Source organism: Urocitellus parryii, chromosome 9 (genome assembly GCF_045843805.1).
Source record: "Urocitellus parryii isolate mUroPar1 chromosome 9, mUroPar1.hap1, whole genome shotgun sequence".
NCBI lineage: Eukaryota > Metazoa > Chordata > Mammalia > Rodentia > Sciuridae > Urocitellus > Urocitellus parryii.
The window spans coordinates 67,829,830-67,850,234 of record NC_135539.1 but is presented as its reverse complement, the minus strand read 5'-3'; the positions used below and the strand labels follow the sequence as shown (position 1 = coordinate 67,850,234).

Sequence of the window (20,405 nt, the reverse complement as noted above, 5' to 3'; positions counted from 1 at the left end):
ACCCCCATTGTCTAGCACATTGGTACACAGCTGGCAATCTTCAAATGTTTCCTAAATGAACTGATGGGGGCATAAGTTTAGAAAAGGAAAACCTAAGTCACATCTCTCTCAGAAGATAAAGATTTTGAGTTTCTCTTTTCAATCCTTATCTGAATGGGTATCTCTGATTCACTGACATTTATTAGTTGACCAAGTTCTTCCAAGTTTCAAAGCCCTCTAGAATCACCCTGTGGCGCCACCATCCGGAGCTGCAAGGAATCTTCGGACTTAAAACCACCGCCCTGGGTGGGTTCACGTTCTTTACGCTCCTCCGCGTTCGTTTTCGGAGGTCCCCTCAACGCACGCGCTTGCGATGGTACGCTAGCCTACAAGAGACTACAATTCCCAGAAGGCCTTGCCACAAGAAAAAAAAAGTCCCGCTTTGAAGGGGGGGCGGGAGGAAGGAAAGCTCGCGAGAGAACAAGGTTCAGGCGGCTGCGCGAAGTGGGTGGAGGGGGGTGGAGAGAGTGAGGAGGAAGAGGAGGAGGTGCTGTCCCACAATACCAGGCGGGAGGGCGGGTAGGCGGTTTGTATCCGGGCTGTGAGGTGCTCCGAGCCTCGGCGGACCTTGCTGCCTCTGTCTCTTTAACGCGAGAGGAAGCTATGCAGAGGGGTGGAAAATGGCAGAGCTGCAGATGTTACTAGAGGAGGAGATTCCATCTGGCAAGAGGGCTCTGATAGAGAGTTACCAAAACCTGACCCGGGTGGCGGACTACTGTGAAAACAACTACATACAGGTGAGGAGCGCGGGCGGGCGGGCAGCGGGCGCTGGCCCGGCCGAGGACCCGCCGCCGGCCGCCCGAGTGACCAGCCCACTGGGCGGGGTGGGGAGCTGCCCTAACCTCAGCCGCTGCCTCAACTCCAGCCCTAGCCCTAGCCGTAGCCCCAGCCCCAGCCCCAGCCCCGCTGGGCAGAGGGCAAGTGGCCGGGCTGAGGGAGCGGCTGCGATACAGGAAGTGGCTGTGGGGATGGAAGCCGACCCGAGGGGTGGGAGAAAATGGGCGAGGGAGCCGGGAACCCGCCGGCGGCGCAGTCCGGCGCCCCCCTGGCGTCCGCCTCCCTGAGGGCTCGGCCCCCGGCCGCCTCCCGTCCGACGGGCGTGCGTCCTGGAGACCCCAGCTGCCGCCCTCCGCCTCTGCGCCCCGAGACGGTTCTGGGACCGGGAGAGGGGAGAGGAAAGGGCAGGGAGAAGCGGCCAAAGACAGAGGAAAAGCGGGGTGTGTATCCGCCGAGGGTGCGGTGGGGGCGATTATGTCAGTTCAGCCCGGAGGGTGTGTCTTTTATTTATTTATTTTTTTTAAAGAAAATTTGTCATGAGTCACTTTCCACGGACCTCCCCGAGGAGAGAAGGAAGCGGGTGTGGGGAGTGAGGGAGGGCGTTTGCGAGAAGTTAATCTTAAAATTCCTTTAATTGAAGGTTAGTAAATCTGTCTGTTGGTCCTTTTGCAAGTCGGGGTTTTCCCCCCTTCTCATCATTTTTACTTCCGCCTTACGATGATGTATTCTCGTTATAAAGCATCAAGTATTCCTAACTATTAGGATAAATGACTTAAATCTTCTGTCTTCCTCCCCAAAGTTCTTGAGCTGTTAGCTTCGTGAGTAACTTAAAATAGAGAGGTGTCCTCTCCGGCTGCTTATTTTCTGAGGTTTCTCTTTCTGATCGAAGTAAATGTATAGAATTATGAATCCAAATAGATTTCCAAACATATTTAGTTATTCTTTGAACCACAATGCAAAATACCTGTTATTGTTATTTTATCAGAAAATTCTTGGAACCTTAGCTATGACAGATGCTTGTTTTTATTTTTGTGACTGGAAGTGAATTGTGTGGTAGTTTGATTTGTAGATCTTTATGTAAACTAACAGTTTGCAGTGGAAGCAAATAAAGTAGCAGAATCCTTTGTGTCATTATAATGGCACCAAAATTCGTTTTTTAAGGAAAGACCAACCTTGGTTTGAAAGGTTGGGGTTATTGCAGTTTTGATCTAAAGTATTTATAGAAGTGCCTCCCATGTGATTATCATTTTTAAGAACAACTAGTTTCTGTTGGCGAATGCATTTCCTCTTTATTTTTAGAGGAAGATAACCTGTTTTCAGAATATTTTGAATATTTCTGTTTCCATATTAGTGACATCGTATCTTCAGTAACACTACTAGGAATTTCTCTTCATGACTTTTTTCAAGCTTTTACTTTAGGAATTCTACTGATAAGTAAACTTGTTGAATGCCTGCTATGCCTACTATTTTACTTGTTTTTGCAAACTTTATATTTGGTCTTTTCAGTCTTGAAGAAATGTGGATGTAGTTTGCAAATAGAAAAGTGATCTTTTAGTTTATTGGTATTAGAAATGTGCCATTCTCCATTCAACTTAACTTGAAAAGCCTTGCAGTTGAGGTGAACCTTAATTTACTGAAAGTTTGAAAGGTTCTGAAAGGGCAAACATGGGAAGTTAAATTGCACTCATTTTAGAAAAGTCATTTCTTTGTAGAAGTCAGCAGATAAGTACTTCATTAAGGGTGCCTCCTTGTTTTGCATATTGGGAAATCTGACAAGTTTATGGTGTGGTAATGCTGCATGTTGGCAACTGTTGGTAACTATAACATGTTTTAACCTGTCTGTTGACTGTTTATTTTTCATATAGTTGTAGGCTGCAGTACTTTTTTCCCCCTCACTCAGGCACCTTTCCTTTTCTCCTCCTGCTGTTAACATGTAACTTAGAAGCACTTTAAAACTTAAATGATAATATCCTTGATTAATAGAAGTTATTTCTCATGTGTCACTAAAAATGTTGACATGGTGCCAAGAATTACTGTCAGTGGCCCCAGACTTTTTTTTGGTGATCCTAAACCTGAATTATTCTGATCTGACTGGGGAGTAAGGAAATGAAATTCACACACAGCAATGATTACTGCACTACCTTTAAACTTTGGGCTTTATGATCCATGTCACTAGTTGCCTTCCTAAGGGGCTTGGAGAGGGTCAGGTTCAGACAAGCTCAGAAAATGATGTGGATGTTCTTGTGGTACGTAGTGCTGCTGACACTGGTACTGTGAATGAGGAACAAATAGTATTAGAAATATCCATTTGGATGTCTACTGAAGTCTTTCTATATCCTTTCTGTGATTATGATTGGGTTGTAAATAAATATAGACAAATATACCTCCTTTTAGAGAAAGTATATAATCACTTATGTTTTGAGAATTAAAAAAAATACTCAGTTAAATTATTGGTTGGATGATTTTTGTCTTGAGAATTCATTTTAATTGGGCATTTTGGGTCTTTGGGTTTCATTGACTCTTAATTATTAAATTATAATACTAATAGTAGAATTTCTCAATATTCCACTGTTCTTAAAAAGGACAGGGATTTAAAGTTATGAGGAAAATAGTATTAAAAGTAGAAGATTTTTATGAAGATAAGTAGAGAAGTCTTTGCCATTTACATATATTTTTTTCAATATATATATTTTTTGGTTGTAGGTGGACACACAGTACCTTTATTTTATTATTTATTTTTATGTGGTGCTGAGGATCAAACTCAGTGCCTCACATGTGCAAGGCAAGCACTCCCCCCCCCACTGAGCTATAACCCCAGCCACTATTTACATCTTTTTGATATCAAATTGATTTTTTTCTGTTAGATTATGTCAAGTACAGTTATTCCTTAACCTGAACACATTTAGCTAATTTTCTTTGCTCCACTTTAGAATTCTTAGTCCCTTTGCTATGAAAACTATTTTGGGGAATAGGAGGGAAAGAAAGCTACATGAAGTGGAATAGAAATTGTTTAAGAAAAGCTTCCCAGGATGCAGATTGCTGTATTGGATAAGAACAAAATGTCTTCCATACAGTTTAACTTTTTAATTTAATATGTCTGACTGGAATTCCACCAACAAGAGCATCATCTGGGTTAACAAGTATGTTCTAATCATTAGTCATATTATTACTGTGAGCTAGGTAGTTTTGCTTACTTTACTCAACTCACATGACATTTACTTAATTATGTGCATTTAATTTTGGAATGCAGGTAATTTTTGAGCAGGACCATTTTGGAGTTGGTAAAAGCTTCCCTTTCAGTTATTGTACAGTGTATGTCAGTTTATAAATTGTCACTTATATGTTTCTCCTTCACCCTTTCTTTTTCTGTTTGGAAACTAAATCTTTTTTGCCCAGCCTTATCTTATACTCTTGGGCTTAAGTGAATTTCCTGCTTCATCCTTCCTAGTAGCTGAAGACTATGGTGTGTGTGTGTGTGTGTGTGTGTGTGTGTGTAAGTGTGTATAAGAGAGAGAGGGAGAAATGTTGCCCCTTTGTCTCCTTTAAAAAATTTTTTTTTTCGGGGAGTACTGGGGATTGAACTCAGGAGCACTCGACCACGGAGCCACATCCACAGAGCCTTATTTTGTAATTTATTTAGAAATAGAGTCTCACTGAGTTGCTCAGTGCCTTACTTTTGCTGAGGCTGTCTTTGAACTTGAGAAAGTTTGTCTCAGCCTCCCAAACCACTGGGATTACAGGTGTACATCAGGTGCCCACCTCTTTTTAAATTTTTGGTGACAAATCAATTATCTAGGTTTAGAGACATTGAATATCTAGCCTAAAGTTTAACAGCTTCTATGAAACAGTGCCTGGAATCAAACCCAGATTTTCAGTTTTCCAAATTCTAAATTCCTTTTAATAAATCCTAAATAGTGTGCTTATTGTAATATAGGGGATTTAAAAAATATGAAGAGGATAATAGAGAACAGCAGGGGTAATAATATAATCAGTCATTTCTTTAATTTTGGAAAGCAGGTAAGTGACCATTAGTGATTGGATGTAGGACTCCCTAGGATGCTAAAGTTCCTGGATGTTAAGTCCCTTATATGAATCAATGTAGTATTTGTATATAATCATTACACATCCTTCCATATACTTTTAATCATTTCTTGATTATTTATAATACAGAATACAATGTAAATGATTTGTGATTATACTGTACAGGGAATAATGACAAGAAAAAAAAATCTGTACATGTTTGGTACAGATATAGGTCCCCCTCCTCCCCAGGTTATTTTGGATCAGGGTTTGGTCTACTCTTTGGTGGCTGAACCCATAGGTAAGAAGGGCCAACTGTAATTGATACTATTTATTGAGTACCTAATCTGTCACAGCAGATATTTATACTAATCCTTACAAACTCTCCATGATAGGAGTGTTCTCCCACAGATGAGGAACTTAGAATTTGGAAAATTCAATAAATTTTGTTTGGTCATATGGTTAGTAACTGGCAGACAGGATTTCTGTCTAATTCTGACAGACTCCAGAGATTATGCTTTTTTCATGTCACATTGTTTCCAGACAAATGAGTCTAGAACTCAGATTAGTTCCGCAATGTCATGGAGTAAATAGATTCTTGGTCAAGTCTGCCAACCTAACAACTTTAAGTTGCAAATATAACAAAGTTTGTAATTTGGAGACTTACTTGTAAAATCTCCAAATGATGAAAGTGTTGACTGTAGGAATTGAAGGCTAGTTTTTCACTGAGCCCCATGGATTTTTTTTCTTTCTATGCCTCTCTGCTTGTTTTTTCCCTATTCTGATTCATTTGTAATTAGGTAAGAAAATTTGTAGAATTAGAAATTAACAAAAAGTCGTGTGTGTTTATATATATATATAATATAATATATATTTTTTCATATGTATATGTTTATATGTTTGTGTGTATATGTGTGCGCGCGCTGGGCATTGAACCCCAGGGCCATGTGCATGCCAGGCACTCTACCAACTGAACTATATCCCCAGTCCTTAAAATATTTTTGATAGTTCTGATTTCCATACACATTGGATTTGAGGAAGGGGTCAAAATGATTGAGGAGATTAGGACACACAGGCAAGTTAGAATACTTAGGATTGCTCTTTGGAGTTTGAGTAAAGCAGTGAATACCAAAGTTAGAGGTGCAATGGGATATGTAAATGAAGTAAACAGGGGTTTAGTTAATTTTATAGAAGATCCTCAGGTAATTGTTAAATTGACACATACGATGTTTCAACATGTTTATTAATGCTGTTGTCAATCATCAAACTGGCTTGGGTAGAGCAGGATATGACCCAGCATATTTCTTCATAAGAAAGTCCATACCATGGGATATCTTATCGATTCTTGCTAGAAATACTCTCAAAGAATACTGAATTTATTTTTATAATTTTTTTAAACATTTATTTTTTTAGTTGTAGGTGTACATAATATATTTTTACGTGATGCTGAGGATTAAACCCAGTGCCTCACTCATGCTAGGTGAGCACTATACCTCTGAGTCACAACCCCAAACCAAATACTGAATATTTTTTAGGGTATATATTATTTAGAAGTTTGCATAAAACTAATATTCTCTTTTTCCTTTTATAACTTTAATACCAATAAGAGTTTTACATATGGTACTTTAGTTTGTTTAAATCTTCCACATCAGTGTGTTTCATTCTTTTGGAAAGTTGTTAGGAAATTGACACTTCTAATTCCTCTTAGGTGCTTCTGCTTTCTCCTGTTCATTTCTGATAGTTGAGATATATTCCTTGTGGTGTAAAAGAGATATTTGGGTAACTGAAGGTCTGGCTATTTTTTTTTTAATTTTTATTTTTATTGGTTGTTCACAACATTACAAAGCTCTTGACATATCATATTTCATACATTAGGTTGAAGTGGGTTATGAACTCCCAATTTTACCCCAAATGCAGATTGCAGAATCACGTCGGTTACACATCCACAATTTTACATAATGCCAAATTAGTAATTGTTGTATTCTGCTACCTTTCCTATCCCCTACTATCCCCCCTCCCCTCCCCTCCCATCTTCTCTCTCTACCCCATCTACTGTAATTCATTTCTCTCTTTGTTTATTTTCCCATTCCCCTCACAACCTCTTATATGTAATTTTGTATAGCAATGAGGGTCTCCCTTCATTTCCATGCAATTTCCCTTTTCTCTCCCTTTCCCTCCCATCTCATGTCTCTGTTTAATGTTAATCTTTTCTGTCTGCTCTTCCTCCCTGCTCTGTTCATAGTTGCTCTCATTATATCAAAGAAGACATTTGGTATTTGTTTTTTAGGGATTGACTAGCTTCACTAAGCATAATCTGCTCTAGTGCCATCCATTTCCCTGCAAATTCTATGATTTTGTCATTTTTTATTGCTGCATAGTACTCCATTGTGTATAGATGCCACATTTTTTTTATCCATTCATCTATTGAAGGGCATCTGGGTTGGTTCCACAGTCTAGCTATTGTGAATTGTGCTGCTATGAACATCGATGTGGCAGCATCCCTGTAGCATGCTCTTTTAAGGTCTTCAGGGAATAGTCCGAGAAGGGCAATAGCAGGGTCAAATGGTGGTTCCATTCCCAGCTTTCCCAGGAATCTCCAAACTGCTTTCCAAATTGGCCGCACCAATTTGCAGTCCCACCAGCAATGTACAAGAGTACCCTTTTCTCCACATCCTCGCCAGCACTTGTTGGTAAATAGGGAGCCTACCTCCTGGGAACAAATTTTTACTCCTCACACTTCAGATAGAGCCCTAATATCCAGAGTATACAAAGAACTCAAAAAATTAGACAATAAGATAACAAATAACCCAATCAACAAATGGGCCAAGGACCTGAACAGACACTTCTCTGAGGAGAATATACAATCAATCAACAAGTACATGAAAAAATGCTCACCATCTCTAGCAGTCAGAGAAATGCAAATCAAAACCACCCTAAGATACCATCTCACTCCAGTAAGACTGGCAGCCACTATGAAGTCAAACAACAACAAGGTCTGGCTATTTATATTAAATTATCTTGCAATAATTAGACATTTGTGAGTTAACAGTCAGTGTATCATTCCGCAGTCTGGCTGGGCACAAATCATGAGCCACTCAAGCAGGAACAAATTTTATTTCTGAACTCCCCCAAACACCACCCAGGCGGCCTTCACCGGGACACACCACACACCAACCTGAACTACCCCCCCCCCAACTCTCCCAGAACATCACCGGACTTCACACTCAACCCCGAGAGAACTCAGGGGGAACTCCAAAGCCAGCCCCCAAGGCGGACAGTAAAGGTCTAATATACAATTGAATACACAGCCTGTTTAATTCAGCATCCATCCAGTCACAGCAGTTATAGACAGCTTAACTTAATATCATCATCTTAATGGCTCGTGTTTCAACCATTACTTCTGGCAAAATGCCAGGGGCCATTTCTACTGGGCTGTGGCTCTCAGCATATCATTCAGAAAGGAAGAGTGTACCCAGGCACTAATGACACATGCCTGTAATCTAAACTGTTTAGTTGGCTGAAACAGGAGGAATATAAATACAGGGCCAGTCTGGACAACTTAGTGAGACTGTCTTAAAATAAAACAGTAAGAAAGTGCTGGGGATGTAGCTCAATGGTAAAGCATCCCTGGGTTCAATCTCCAGGACTACACACACCAAAAGAAAAAAAAAAAAGGAAGAATGATAGTGCTAATATTGGAGAAAAGATTGAACCAAACAGCTTACGAAAATATAATTCTATATAATACATAAAAATAGTGTTATGAAAAGTAATGTTCACACCTAAGTGCTAATCTGAGAGCATTTAAAAAGTTTTGAAAGAGGCCATATTTTTTTAATGTCTTGTGTTGATTGTAATTTTTAAATTTTATTTATTTATTTTTGGGGGTATTGGGATTGAACTCGGGGGCACTTGACTACTGATCCACAGTCCCCAGCCCTATTTTGTATTTTATTTAGAGACAAGACCTGACTCAGTTGTTTAGCACCTCATGTTTGCTGAGGCTAGCTTTGAACTCACAATCCTCCTGCCACAGCCTCCCAAGCCACTGGGATTATAGGTGTGCACCACTGCACAGCTGTAGTTGGTCCAAGTTGATTATTTTAACCGTAAATGTCTATTTAGATGTGGAGATTATTTTCTAGTGCTACCAGTGCATAGACTCAAATAAGTATTTTAATTTTAAATCTACTAACATTCTCCATTAATAAAATAAAAACTTTCTCAGAAATGGTTGGTAGTTAATCAGTGTTTGTGAAGAAAATCTGAAAGCAAAATAAACAAAACATCCCAAGGAAGATAATGTGTATTTGTTATTAAATGTATTCTAAATTTTATATGCATCTGTACTTAGCACATTTCTTACACAGGAACTGTTTGTGGAATTGAGTTTTTATATTGACTAAAGAATACTGGTAGGAACATTTCAAGTATAGCTTTAAGTGGAAGGAAACTTTATATCTTATTTTAGTGCTCTTCATTCATATACCATAAATATATATATTCTACCATATAGAAAAAGAAACTTCTTAGTTTCTAATATTAACAGCCTAAGGTTTATAATAAATACTTATTTTAAGATAAAAGTAGTAGAGAGTGTGTATGGGTGCCATTTTAACATTTTGGTTGCCACCCAGGAGTGGGCTTTTAGCTTATAGCCTAGTAATGCCATTATTTTTTGTCAGACTATTTTTTCACTTATCATAAACTATTTGAAAATTTTCTTCCCTTTTGATATCTCTTTTCTTTTTTAAGTCTTTTATTTTTTATTTTTTTTAGTTGTAGTTGGACAAAATATCTTTATCTTATTTGTTTATTTTTATGTGGTACTGAGGATCCAACCCAGGGCCTTTCGGTGAGCCCTCTATTGTTGAGCCACAACCCAGCCCTCTTGTCTTTTATTTTATAGAGAAAACAGACTTTATAAGACTTATAATTCCCTATCAATAAATCTCCAAACCTATGTAAATAAAGCATTCTTGCTTATCCTATTCTACTTCCTTGTTATAATGGAGAAAAGGTGTCCTTCCTCCTAGCAAGGGTCAATCTTTTTTTTCTTTGCGCTGGGTTCCATCCTCTCTTAACCTTTCCAGAAACCTTACACTTTATTTTTCTTTCTTTTTTTTTAAGGAAGGGGAGCTTTACCACTTAGCTATACCCCCACTTCTTTTTATTTTTTGTTTTGAGACAGGTTCTAAGTTGTGAGGGTCTTGCTCAGTTGTTGAGGCTGGCCTTGAGCTTGTGATATTGCTGCCTCAGACTCTCAGATTGCTGGGATTATAGGCACATGCCACTGTGCCCTGTGAGAAACCTTACACTTCTTACATCTTTTCTCTACTGAATTTTTGCAGTCCAAATTGAAACATTTCAAGTCTTTCCCATATTGGGAAACTCTTTTGACTTCATATGCCCATCTAGTTGACTTAACCAGTTGTATTAAAACTATTGTCAATATCTTCCCTCCTTCCTTTCCTCATTTTGCTTTCACTCTTTAGCTTGCTTTATTTGGTTTGTCATCTCCATTGCTTCATAAAATTATGCTCAGTATCTTCTGTGTTGCAAAATTCATAGAATACTTTTTAAATTCTCATCTTGCTTGTCTTCTCAGCATCATTTCACATAGTTAGGCATTCAACATTCTTCAGTTATCCTCCTGCCTCAGTCTCACATAACTGAAATTATAGACATACCCCATTGTGCCATGTTCCCTCTTATTTTGAAAAGTTAATTATTGAGCTTCTTTGATACCTTTATTTCCTTGCCCTTTGTTTTCCTGTAAGTATTAAAGTAGTTTTATATGGGCTTTTTTCTTTACATGTCACCTTAAATTGTTTTACTTATTCCCATTTGAATCTCGAGGATATATCTGTCTTACACTTAAGTTTAGATCCATATGTCCAAACACCTGCTTATGACACCTTTTTATTTGAACTCGGGTGCCCTAGACTGAAGATGCTAGAAATTGTACTCATCACCTCCCCGCACATCTTTTATTTCCTATCTAGCTACTCACTCACCTACTGGAAACTTACACATCATTCTCGATTCCTCCATTGTACTTCTCTATTTTTTCATCCTCTCCCCACTAATTTATTACCATTAATTCATATATTATAGCTCTTGTTGTTTTCTTCTTCTTAAATGACTCTAAAATTTGCCTATTCCATTCCACTGTACCACCCATTACAAAGCATTATCTGTTGTTTAGGCAGCTGTAGAGTTTCCTAACTGTCCTCTTTATATCACCACATCTCCTTCTGATCCATTTCCCACACTGAACTCCTGTGTAGTGCTGAAGTTTTTTTTCAAAATAGATATCCATCATTTTACTTCCCTGCTTAAAAAATCCTTTAGTGAGGGCTGGGGATGTGGCTCAAGCGGTAGCGCGCTCACCTGGCATGTGCGCGGTCAGGGTTCGATCCTCAGCACCACATACAAACAAAGATGTTGTGTCTGCCGAGAACTAAAAAAAAAAATATATATATATATTAAAAAAATTATAAAAAAAAATTAAAAAGAAATCCTTCAGTGATTCCCCATAAGTGTAGGGCTCTGAATGATGGTTTGAATGATAGTGTCTCACCACAATTCATGTTGTGCTTTAGTCCTTATGGTAGAGATACTGAGAGGTGGGACCTTTTCAGATGTCCTTGTTTTAAGGGTTACCACCTCATTAATGGGATTAAGTGTCCTTATAAAAGAGCTTGAGGGCCTGTTTAACCTTATTGCCCTTCAGTTTCTACAGTATACAATACCAAGGAAGAAACCCTCAGGAGTTGCCAAATGCCCACACCTTGATCTTGAACCTTTTGGTTTCTAGAACTGTGTGAAATAAATTTCTTTTGTTTACAAATTATCCTGTCCGTGGTATTTTTCTATAATAGACTAAGCCATATAAGTCTCTAAGAGACGTGTGTAATATAGTTTTGTCTGAGACCCTATTAATATAACTTTTGTCTTTTTAGTGTGCATTCATCCCACTGGCCTCAACTTGCCAGTTTCAAAGAAATCTCATTCTTTTCTGCCTTCGCAAATATTGTTCTTGACTAAAAAACTAAGTCCTCTTGATCTGAATGTTACTTGTTAGGTTTCTCTTGTGGTTCAAATGAAAGGTTACTATATTAATAATTCATGCATTAATTCTTCATTTGATAAAAATCCTTTTCAGAACCTGCTGTGTATCAGATACTATTCTAGGTCCCAGAGATAGACCAGTGAGAAAGGCAAAGTCCTGCCCTTAGGGTCTTTTCATTACAGAGAGGAAGGAACTGAACAGTATTCACCAAAAAATAATGTTGTTTCAGATTGGAAGAAGTTTTGCCTAAAAAAGTAAGTGGGTCAAGATGGGAGGTAGAAAATAGGGGTTCGGAAGGAAGATTTCCTTTAGAGAGGTTAGGAAGTAGTAGTCTGTGGATGTAACTTTTTATTTTAATGAACCTTTATTTTATTCATTAATTTATATGTGGTGCTGAGAATTGAACCCAGTGCCTCACACGTGCTAGGCAAGTGCTCTACCACTGAGCCACCTCCCAGCCCCTGGATGTAACTTTTGAACTGAGATTTGGAGGGCCGAGAAAGCATCTTCTATGTGAAGATCTTAGGAAAAGGAAGTGTGAAGGCTCTAAGATGGGGAAAAACTTTTTTAAGGATAAAATGACTAGAGAGTAGTTAATGAGAACAAGAAGAGTACATGATAGAGTGGAGAGCTTATCAGGGGCCAGTTCACATATTGTGTGGCCATGGAAGGTTTTGGATTTTGTTCAAGGTGTGATGGGGTTATCATTGGAGTACTTGATGGAATACTTGATTTTTTTTTTTTTTCCCCAAAGATCATTGAGGCTACTGAATGAAAAACAGGTTGAAGAGGAAGCAAGAACAGAATCAGTCAGCAGGGAGGATATATGTAGAGGGTATAATAATGAAGAATTAGAAAAAGTGGATTTTTTTTTGTTAAATATTTATTTAGTTGTAAATGAACACACAGTATCTTTATTTTTATGTGGTGCTGAGGGTTGAACCCAGTGCCTCACACATATGAAGCAAGCACTTTACCACTGAGCTACAGTCAGTCTCAGCCCCAGAAAAGGTGAATTTTTAAAGGCATAAATGAACAGGGCATGATGGTGGATTGAACAAAGTATGTGAAGGAAAGAGAAGTCAAGGATGACTCTTTGACAGATGTATTATTTCTTTTTTTTTTTAAATTTTCAATATTTATTTATTTCTTAGTTCTCGGCGGACACAACATCTTTGTTGGTATGTGGTGCTGAGGATCGAACCCGGGCCGCACGCATGCCAGGCGAGCGCGCTACCGCTTGAGCCACATCCCCAGCCCCCAGATGTATTATTTCTAATCAGTTACTCAGCAACTTTTATTTTTGAGATGAGGTCTCACTATGCTGACCAGGCTGGCCTTAAGCATCTGGTCTCAAGTTTTCCTCTGGGCTCAGCCTTCCGAGTAGCTGGAATTGCAATTACACTACCATACCTGACTCAGCATCCTATTTTACATCTTATTATGTGTTAGATGTGTTTTGTCAATTGGATTTAATCTCTCTCTCAAGGAGTTTTTGTCTGCCTTCCTCATGAATCAAGTAAATCACCAACTATAATAAATTAGGGAAAGTACTTGTTGGCATAAGCGTGTATATCAGGTAAGCCCATATAGCGTGGTGTGTCAAAGAAGTAAAGTTGGAATTCTGAAAGGTAAATAAATATGTATTAAGCAAGAAAATTTTGGGGGAGGGAAAACAGGGTCCATTATAAAGAGAAGAACATGTGAACAGACCCAAAGATGAGTGAAAACGGTGATTTTGAACAGTTTATAGGCTTGTGTGTATTTAGAGTGAAGAAATGGTGCTATGTGAGGAGATAAGTAGGAACCAGATCAAACTGGAAGCCTTGTTGACTCTGTTAAGGATTTTGGTCATTTTCTTTTTTTTTTTCCTGAGGTCGATGAGAAGGCATTCAAAGTTATAAGCAATGGGATAACATCATTTTTCCTCTTTAAAAAGATTGCTGTTGTTCAGAGTGAAGAACAGATTAGGAGGAGGTTTAAGTTACAGATTGGCAAGAGCTCAAGAAGAGATTGGGGAGCTGAATGTAGTGGTGTAGGCCTGTAATCTCATTGAATTAGGAGGCTGGGGCAGGAGAATGGGAAGTTCAAGGACAGTCTCAGCAATTTAGAAGGACCTCATCTCAAGATAAAAAATAAAAAGAACTGGGGATATAGCTTAGTGGTAGAGTACCCTGGGTTCAGAACAAGGGGGAAAAAGAAAGAATAAGGAAAAAAGAAGAAGAGAAGATAAGAGATGGGGAAGCTCGTATAGAGGTGATGGTAGCAAGTAGTGATAGATTATGAAATCCCTATTGCCTGGAATCGTCAAGGTAGGCTGTGACTCCTTGTTTTGTTTTATTTTTTCCTAGAAAGAGAAGTGTTGGGATGGAGGTGCGGTTCAGTAATAGGGTGCCTTGCCTAGCATGTGTGAGACCTAGAGTTCAGTCTCTTGGACAACCAATAAAACAAACATACACCTCAGAGAATCCTAAGCTGGCTTTACATTTTCTTCTCAGAAATGCTACATGGCACTTGGAATTGTTTAAAAGTAAAGTTACTCAATTCAACAAGCCTTACAAAAAGAAAAGAAAGAAAAGTGTTCAATTCTTTTGGAATTTGTTGAACTGAAGTAAAGGAGGATTCATTCGACAAATAGTTTTCAATGGCCTACTCTGTGGAAGGCTCTGCTAGGTACTGTGATGGGATGGTGTAATGTAGATATTATATATGATATAGTCATGCAGAAATCATTCTATTATGGATTATAAAGCCTAATCTAAGAAAAAGGAAACTCTTCTGTAGTATTTATATTTGAATGAAGGAATATTCTCTATAGAAGAAAAATAAAGAGGTATTTTTTTAAAGGTTTATAATTTTAGTTTTGGCATTCAGAATTTTGCTTATGGAAAGAGAAAATGTCAAGCAGCTTTTTAAAAGAAATATCTAGATAATTAATATGTTCCTATAAAAGTTTCAAGTAGTACAGTTACATTAAAAACAGATCTTACCAGGTGCGTAGGATCTGCACACTGTTGTAATCTTAGCAGCTCAATAGGCTGAGGCAAGATTGTTATGAGTTCAAAGCAAGCCCAAGCAACTTACTGAGACCCTGTCTCTAAAGAAACTATAAAAAGGACTGGGGATGAGTCTTAAGTGGTTAGGTGCCCCTGGGTTCAATTCTGGGAACCGAAACAAAACAAAACAAAAAAACCCTGAAATTCTCCTTTCTTCTTCCTGTACTTTATTTATCCTCTCTCCTTACAGGTGCTTATTTTATATCCTTGCAATTTGTGAAGAGAGGATGGGGTGGTTTAGGAAGATCCATCTTGCATTGGGGCATGATAGATGGGGAAGGGAGAGACTGTATGCATTCTGGACCTATAGAGGACTGTTACATTTGTCCAAATCTGAAGAATGTTTGTAGAGTTGAGACAGCTATAGTGAAATTTAAAAGGAAAGTAAGAGTCTGTTAACTTTGGTGAAAGATATATGAGTTCTCCACAGACAAACTCAAAGATGGCTTATTTTTCCTGTGTCTGTTCTTTCACCATAAAGCCTACAGAAGGTAATTTGCAGTCACAGAAGTGAATCTTAGAGACCCTTTCTTTTTCAGCCATTAGTACAGAGTTGGTTCCTGACACTTTCCAGCTTTTACTCCTCCACAGTGGTATTGATTGGCATAACAGTGGGTTGGAAAATAGGAATAAGACTTGACTGCTAGCTGGCTGTGTGGGCAGAAGTAGGGAGAGGGAGGAAGGAGAAGAAAGAGACTCCCGGGTCTCTGGCTATATACTATTATGACATGAGGTTGAGGTACAAGTTTCTTTTTCAAATATTTTCATTTCTGTCATAACCTATGTATTGGCATTTTCTTACATTTAGACTTTAATTTTTTTTTGTTTTTTTTAGTTGTAGGTGGACACAGTATCTTTATTTTATTTATGTGGTGCTGAGGATTGAACCCAGGGCCTTACACATATAAGACGAGTGCTCTACTTCTGAGCTACAGCCCCAGCCCCATTTAGATTTTAACACATTTTTTTTTTACAAATAATTTCAAAATATATGATGTATGTGGATTGAAAACTACTGCTCTTTGAAAGGAACTTTTATTAGATTTTTTTTTTTTTTGGTACCAGGGATTATATTTAGGGGAACTCAAACCACTGAGCCACATCCCCAGCCCTTTTTTGTATTTTATTTAGAGACAGGGTCTCACTGAGTTGCTTAGTGCCTTGCTATTGCTGAGGCTGGCTTTAAGCTTGTGATCCTCCTGTCTCACCCTTCTGAGCTGCTGGGATTACAGGTGTGCACCACTGCTCCTGGCTGAATTTTAGAATTCTAAGGAACTTGTGTGTAGTGTTTGGGGGTGTCTCAGGAAAACTTCTGAAAGAACAGATTTAGCCAAGTCTTGAATTTAAAGGATTGCTGGGAAAGAGAGGTTGGGAGGCATGGGGTTTATGTATTAGGACCAGCAAGAGAGCAAGGCATTTTTCACAGAGCTGTGAGTAGAGTCAACTACAAGGGAAGATGGTGGAAGAGATGAAGTCTCAATCAGAAATATACCTGACCTGCTCAGTGTTTCCCACATTTAAAAATAGAGAGAAATCATGTTTTAAATTTAACATTAGTAAGATGAAATCGTGTTTTTGCTGTATCCTGACATACTATGTTCCTTTGTTTAGACACATTTGGCATAATCAACAGAAACCATGCAATAAGTGGGTAAATATAGGAGAAATGAGTTATAGATCTGAATAAACCACTTTTTATATGAGCTAATTGTCATAATTTGGGGACTGCTTTGCATTAGTGGGTTTGTTGTGTTTATTAATATATCATTGCATATAGAGTCACTTGTATCCAATTGAGTTGTGTGTTTTCTTCTATGTATTCTTACTCTTCTAGGCCCCTCATCCCCCAGCCTAAGAAAAAAAGAGAAGAAAAGCAGTATGGTACTATCTGTAAAAGTTCCATCACTCTTGGGGTTTTATTTGGTGGGGAAGAGGTACAGTGTACTATAGAACAAACATAAGATACATTTATATCACTGAGAAGAATTGCAATAAATTGTTCCTTTTACAGTCAGAAGTCTTAGGAAAATGTTTGCTTTCTGAAAATGTTTTGATCTCATGGATACTGTGAATCATACAATAATCTTGTTCCTTATTATTTGTGGATTCATAGAGATCAGAGCCAAACTTATGGCTTTACTTTATTAAGTAGTGTTCTTTGGTCTCTGTGGTCTGTGTTAACCTCTCACCTTTGTTTTATTATTTATTTATTTATTATTTAGTTGTAGTTGGACACAATATCTTTATTTTATTTATTTTTATGTGTTGCTGAGGATTGAACCCAGGGCCTTGCACATGCTAGGCAAGCGCTTTACCGCTGAGCCACAATTGCAGTCCATTACCTTTGTTTTATACTATTAGATATCTTGATTTTATTTTTTTCAGTGCTGTGGATTGAATCTGGGGCCTTGCATATGCTAGGCAAGTGCTCTACCACTGAGCTATGTCCCTATCCTGGTTATCCTGATTTTTTAATCTGTGTTTTTTTTTTTCTGTTTTGTTTTATATTGTTTATACTAGTATTAGCTAATCGTCCTACCCCAGACAAATGAAATCAGGGGAAGAGTTAGATTGGGTCCCAGGCTCTGGAATTGTTTTCCCTCCCTTCTGCCTATCTTTCCTTTTGACAGGGTCTTGCCATCTTTTGCCCTGAACGACTAGGCTCAAGCCTAGTCTCTGCCTCCTGAATAGCTGGGACCACAGGTGCATGTAATCATGCCTGCCTAGAATTTTGTTTAGCTGTTGATGGACTTTTATTTTATTCATTTATTTGTGTGTGGTGCTGAGAATCGAACCCAGTGTCTCACACATGTGAGGCAAGCACTCTACCACCGAGCCAGAACCCCAGCCCATGCCTAGAATTTTTTGAAAGCTCATCAAGTGGTGCTGATGTCCAGCTGAGTTCCACCCCCCTGGTGTGTGTGTGTGTGTGTGTGTGTGTGTGTGTGTGTGTGTGTTGTATTTTAGAATATTGTACTTGTAGAACTTAATAGTAGAAAACGAATAACCTGATTTAGAAGTGGGCAAAGGATCTGAATAGACAAAAGGCATAGATACATAAAAATGGCTAACAGGATATGAAAAGGTACTCAATATCATTAATCAAGAAAATGCAAATCAAAACTATTACAATATTACCTCACACCCATTAGGATAGCTATTATAAAAAAGTCAAAAGAATATCAAATGGTGGTAAGGATGTGGAAAAAATGAACAAACACCTGCACACTGTGGGTGGGTATGTGTACAATCATTATGAAAAACTGTATTGAGGTTCTTAAAGAAGGTAAAATACAACTACTCTGTGACCCAATAATACCTCTTCCGGGCATATACTCAAAGGAAATGAAATCACCATCTAATAAAGATTTCTGTACTGTTATATTCATTACAGCTTTATTTCAAATAGCCAAAATCTGGAAACAACCTAAGTTTCTATCCATGGATGAATGGGAAAAGAAACAGTGGTATATGCAGTTGAACATTATTCAAACTTAAACAGGAGGATCCTGAAAGATATACTTAGTGAACTAAGGTGAACAGAGAAATAAAAATATTGCATGAGCTCACAAATTGTTAGTTAGCTTTCTATCACTAAGAATATCTGAGATAAAGAGAAGAAATGTTAATTTTGGCTCACATTTTAGGAGGTTTCAGTCCATTGTTAGTTGGCCTGTTATTTTTGTGCCTGTGGCGGCATCATATTGTGGTGGGAACTTGTGATGGAAGAAGCCCCTCACCTCATGGTAGTTGTCAGGGAGAGGAGAGGCTGGGGTTCCAGTATCTCCTTCAAGGGCATGCCTCCAGCCAACCTAATTTCCTTGTACCAGACTATTGTGGTTTGGATGTGAGGTGTGTCCCCCAAAAGCTCATGTGTGAAGCAGTGCAAGAATAGAGGTAAAATGATTTAGTTATGAGAGCTTTAACTTTAAACAGTCAATGAATTAATCCCCTGAGAGGGATTAATTGAGTGATAACTGAAAGTGGGTAGAGTGTGGCAGGAAGAGGCAAGTCATTGGGAAATGTGCCTTTGGGTTATATATTTGGTGGGCAGAGTTTAATCTCTGCCTTCTGATCATCATCATGTGAGCTGCTTCCTTCTGCCACTCTTCCACCATGATGTTCTGCCTCACCTCAAGCCTCAGGGAATAGAGTTGATTGTCTGTGGACTGAGACTTGTGAAATCTTGAGCACCCAATAAACTTTTCCTCCTCTAAAATTAAAATTGTTCCTGTCAAGTCTTTTAGTCACAGCAGTGAAAAATCTGGCTAAAACACAGACCATACCTCTTAAAGGTTCTACCGGCTTCCAAATAGCTCTACAGGCTGATGACCAAACCTTTAATATATGAGCCTTTAGGGGATGCTTATCCAAACCATTAGCACATGTGGAATTAAAAGAAAAGAATCAAATATTCATAGAAAGAGAAAAACAGTGATCATCAAGGGCAGGTGAGTGGGTGGAATTAGGGAAATGTTAAGTCAAAGATTAAAAAGTAGTATCCATGTAAAATGAAAAAGTCCAGAGTTCTAATTTATAATACAAGGATTATAGTTAATAAAATAGTACTGTATTTGAGATTCCTGTTAAATGAATCATTTTTAACTGCTTTTGCCACAGAAGCAAGCACACAAACAAAAGTATCTGATATTGTTTCAGTCATTTTGTGTTACAATAACAAAAACCTGAGAACTGGGTATAAAGGAAGGCAGTTAATTTAGCTTGGACTTTTAAAAGTGGCTCTATCTGGTTGGCCTCTGATGAGGGCCTTCTGACTCTTGTCATAACACTGTGGATGACTTCACCTACTGGTAGTACATGCAGGAGAGAACATAGAGAGAAAGCCAAAGAGTGAGGGATGAAAATACTTGTTTTATAGTAGTCTGCTCTTATAGAAACGTACCATCCTGTGAGAGTGAGGACCTTACTCACTCCTGTGATTAAAAAACAAACCCTCCTAAAGATCTAATTACATCTCTTAAAGGTTCCACCAGCTTTCCACATTGCCATATTAAGAGACCAAGCTTCCAGCATATGATAACCTTTGAAGAAAAATTCATAGCAGTGATGGCTACTTCGCTTCACTTGAATAACCATTTTGGTATTGATGTGTATCTCTTAATGTTGTGTCATATACCTTAAATAAACAATGAGATTTATTTAAGAAATAATATATGTAGTTCATATAAAAATAAACAAAAGCTCACTAGGTGGTGCTGATGTCCACCTAGTTGAGAATCACTGTTCTAAGCAGGAGTGGGCAGATAGTAAATATTTTAGGCCTTCCATGCCGAATGGTCTGTCACAACTACTCACTCTGTCATTGCATTATGAAAGCCATAGATGGTAGGTAAACTTTTTTCTTTCTTGTGGCAGTGGTGTGGATTGAACTCAGAACCTCAGTGCATGGTAGGCAAGCATACTACCACTGATTCCCC

General features: G+C 38.4%; 1 protein-coding gene across 13 annotated transcripts in view; it reads left to right on the top strand.

The window, feature by feature from the left end:
* Positions 1–553: 553 nt before the first annotated feature.
* Positions 554–20,405, top strand: part of Abi1 (abl interactor 1) — a 107,608-nt gene continuing 87,756 nt past the window's right edge. For all 13 annotated transcript variants that reach the window (XM_026408591.2, XM_026408587.2, XM_026408590.2 and 10 more), the window contains exon 1: positions 554–776. In XM_026408591.2, the coding sequence (XP_026264376.1) occupies positions 660–776 (117 nt within the window). In that variant the 5' untranslated portion in view covers positions 554–659. The remainder of the gene's footprint in view (positions 777–20,405) is intronic.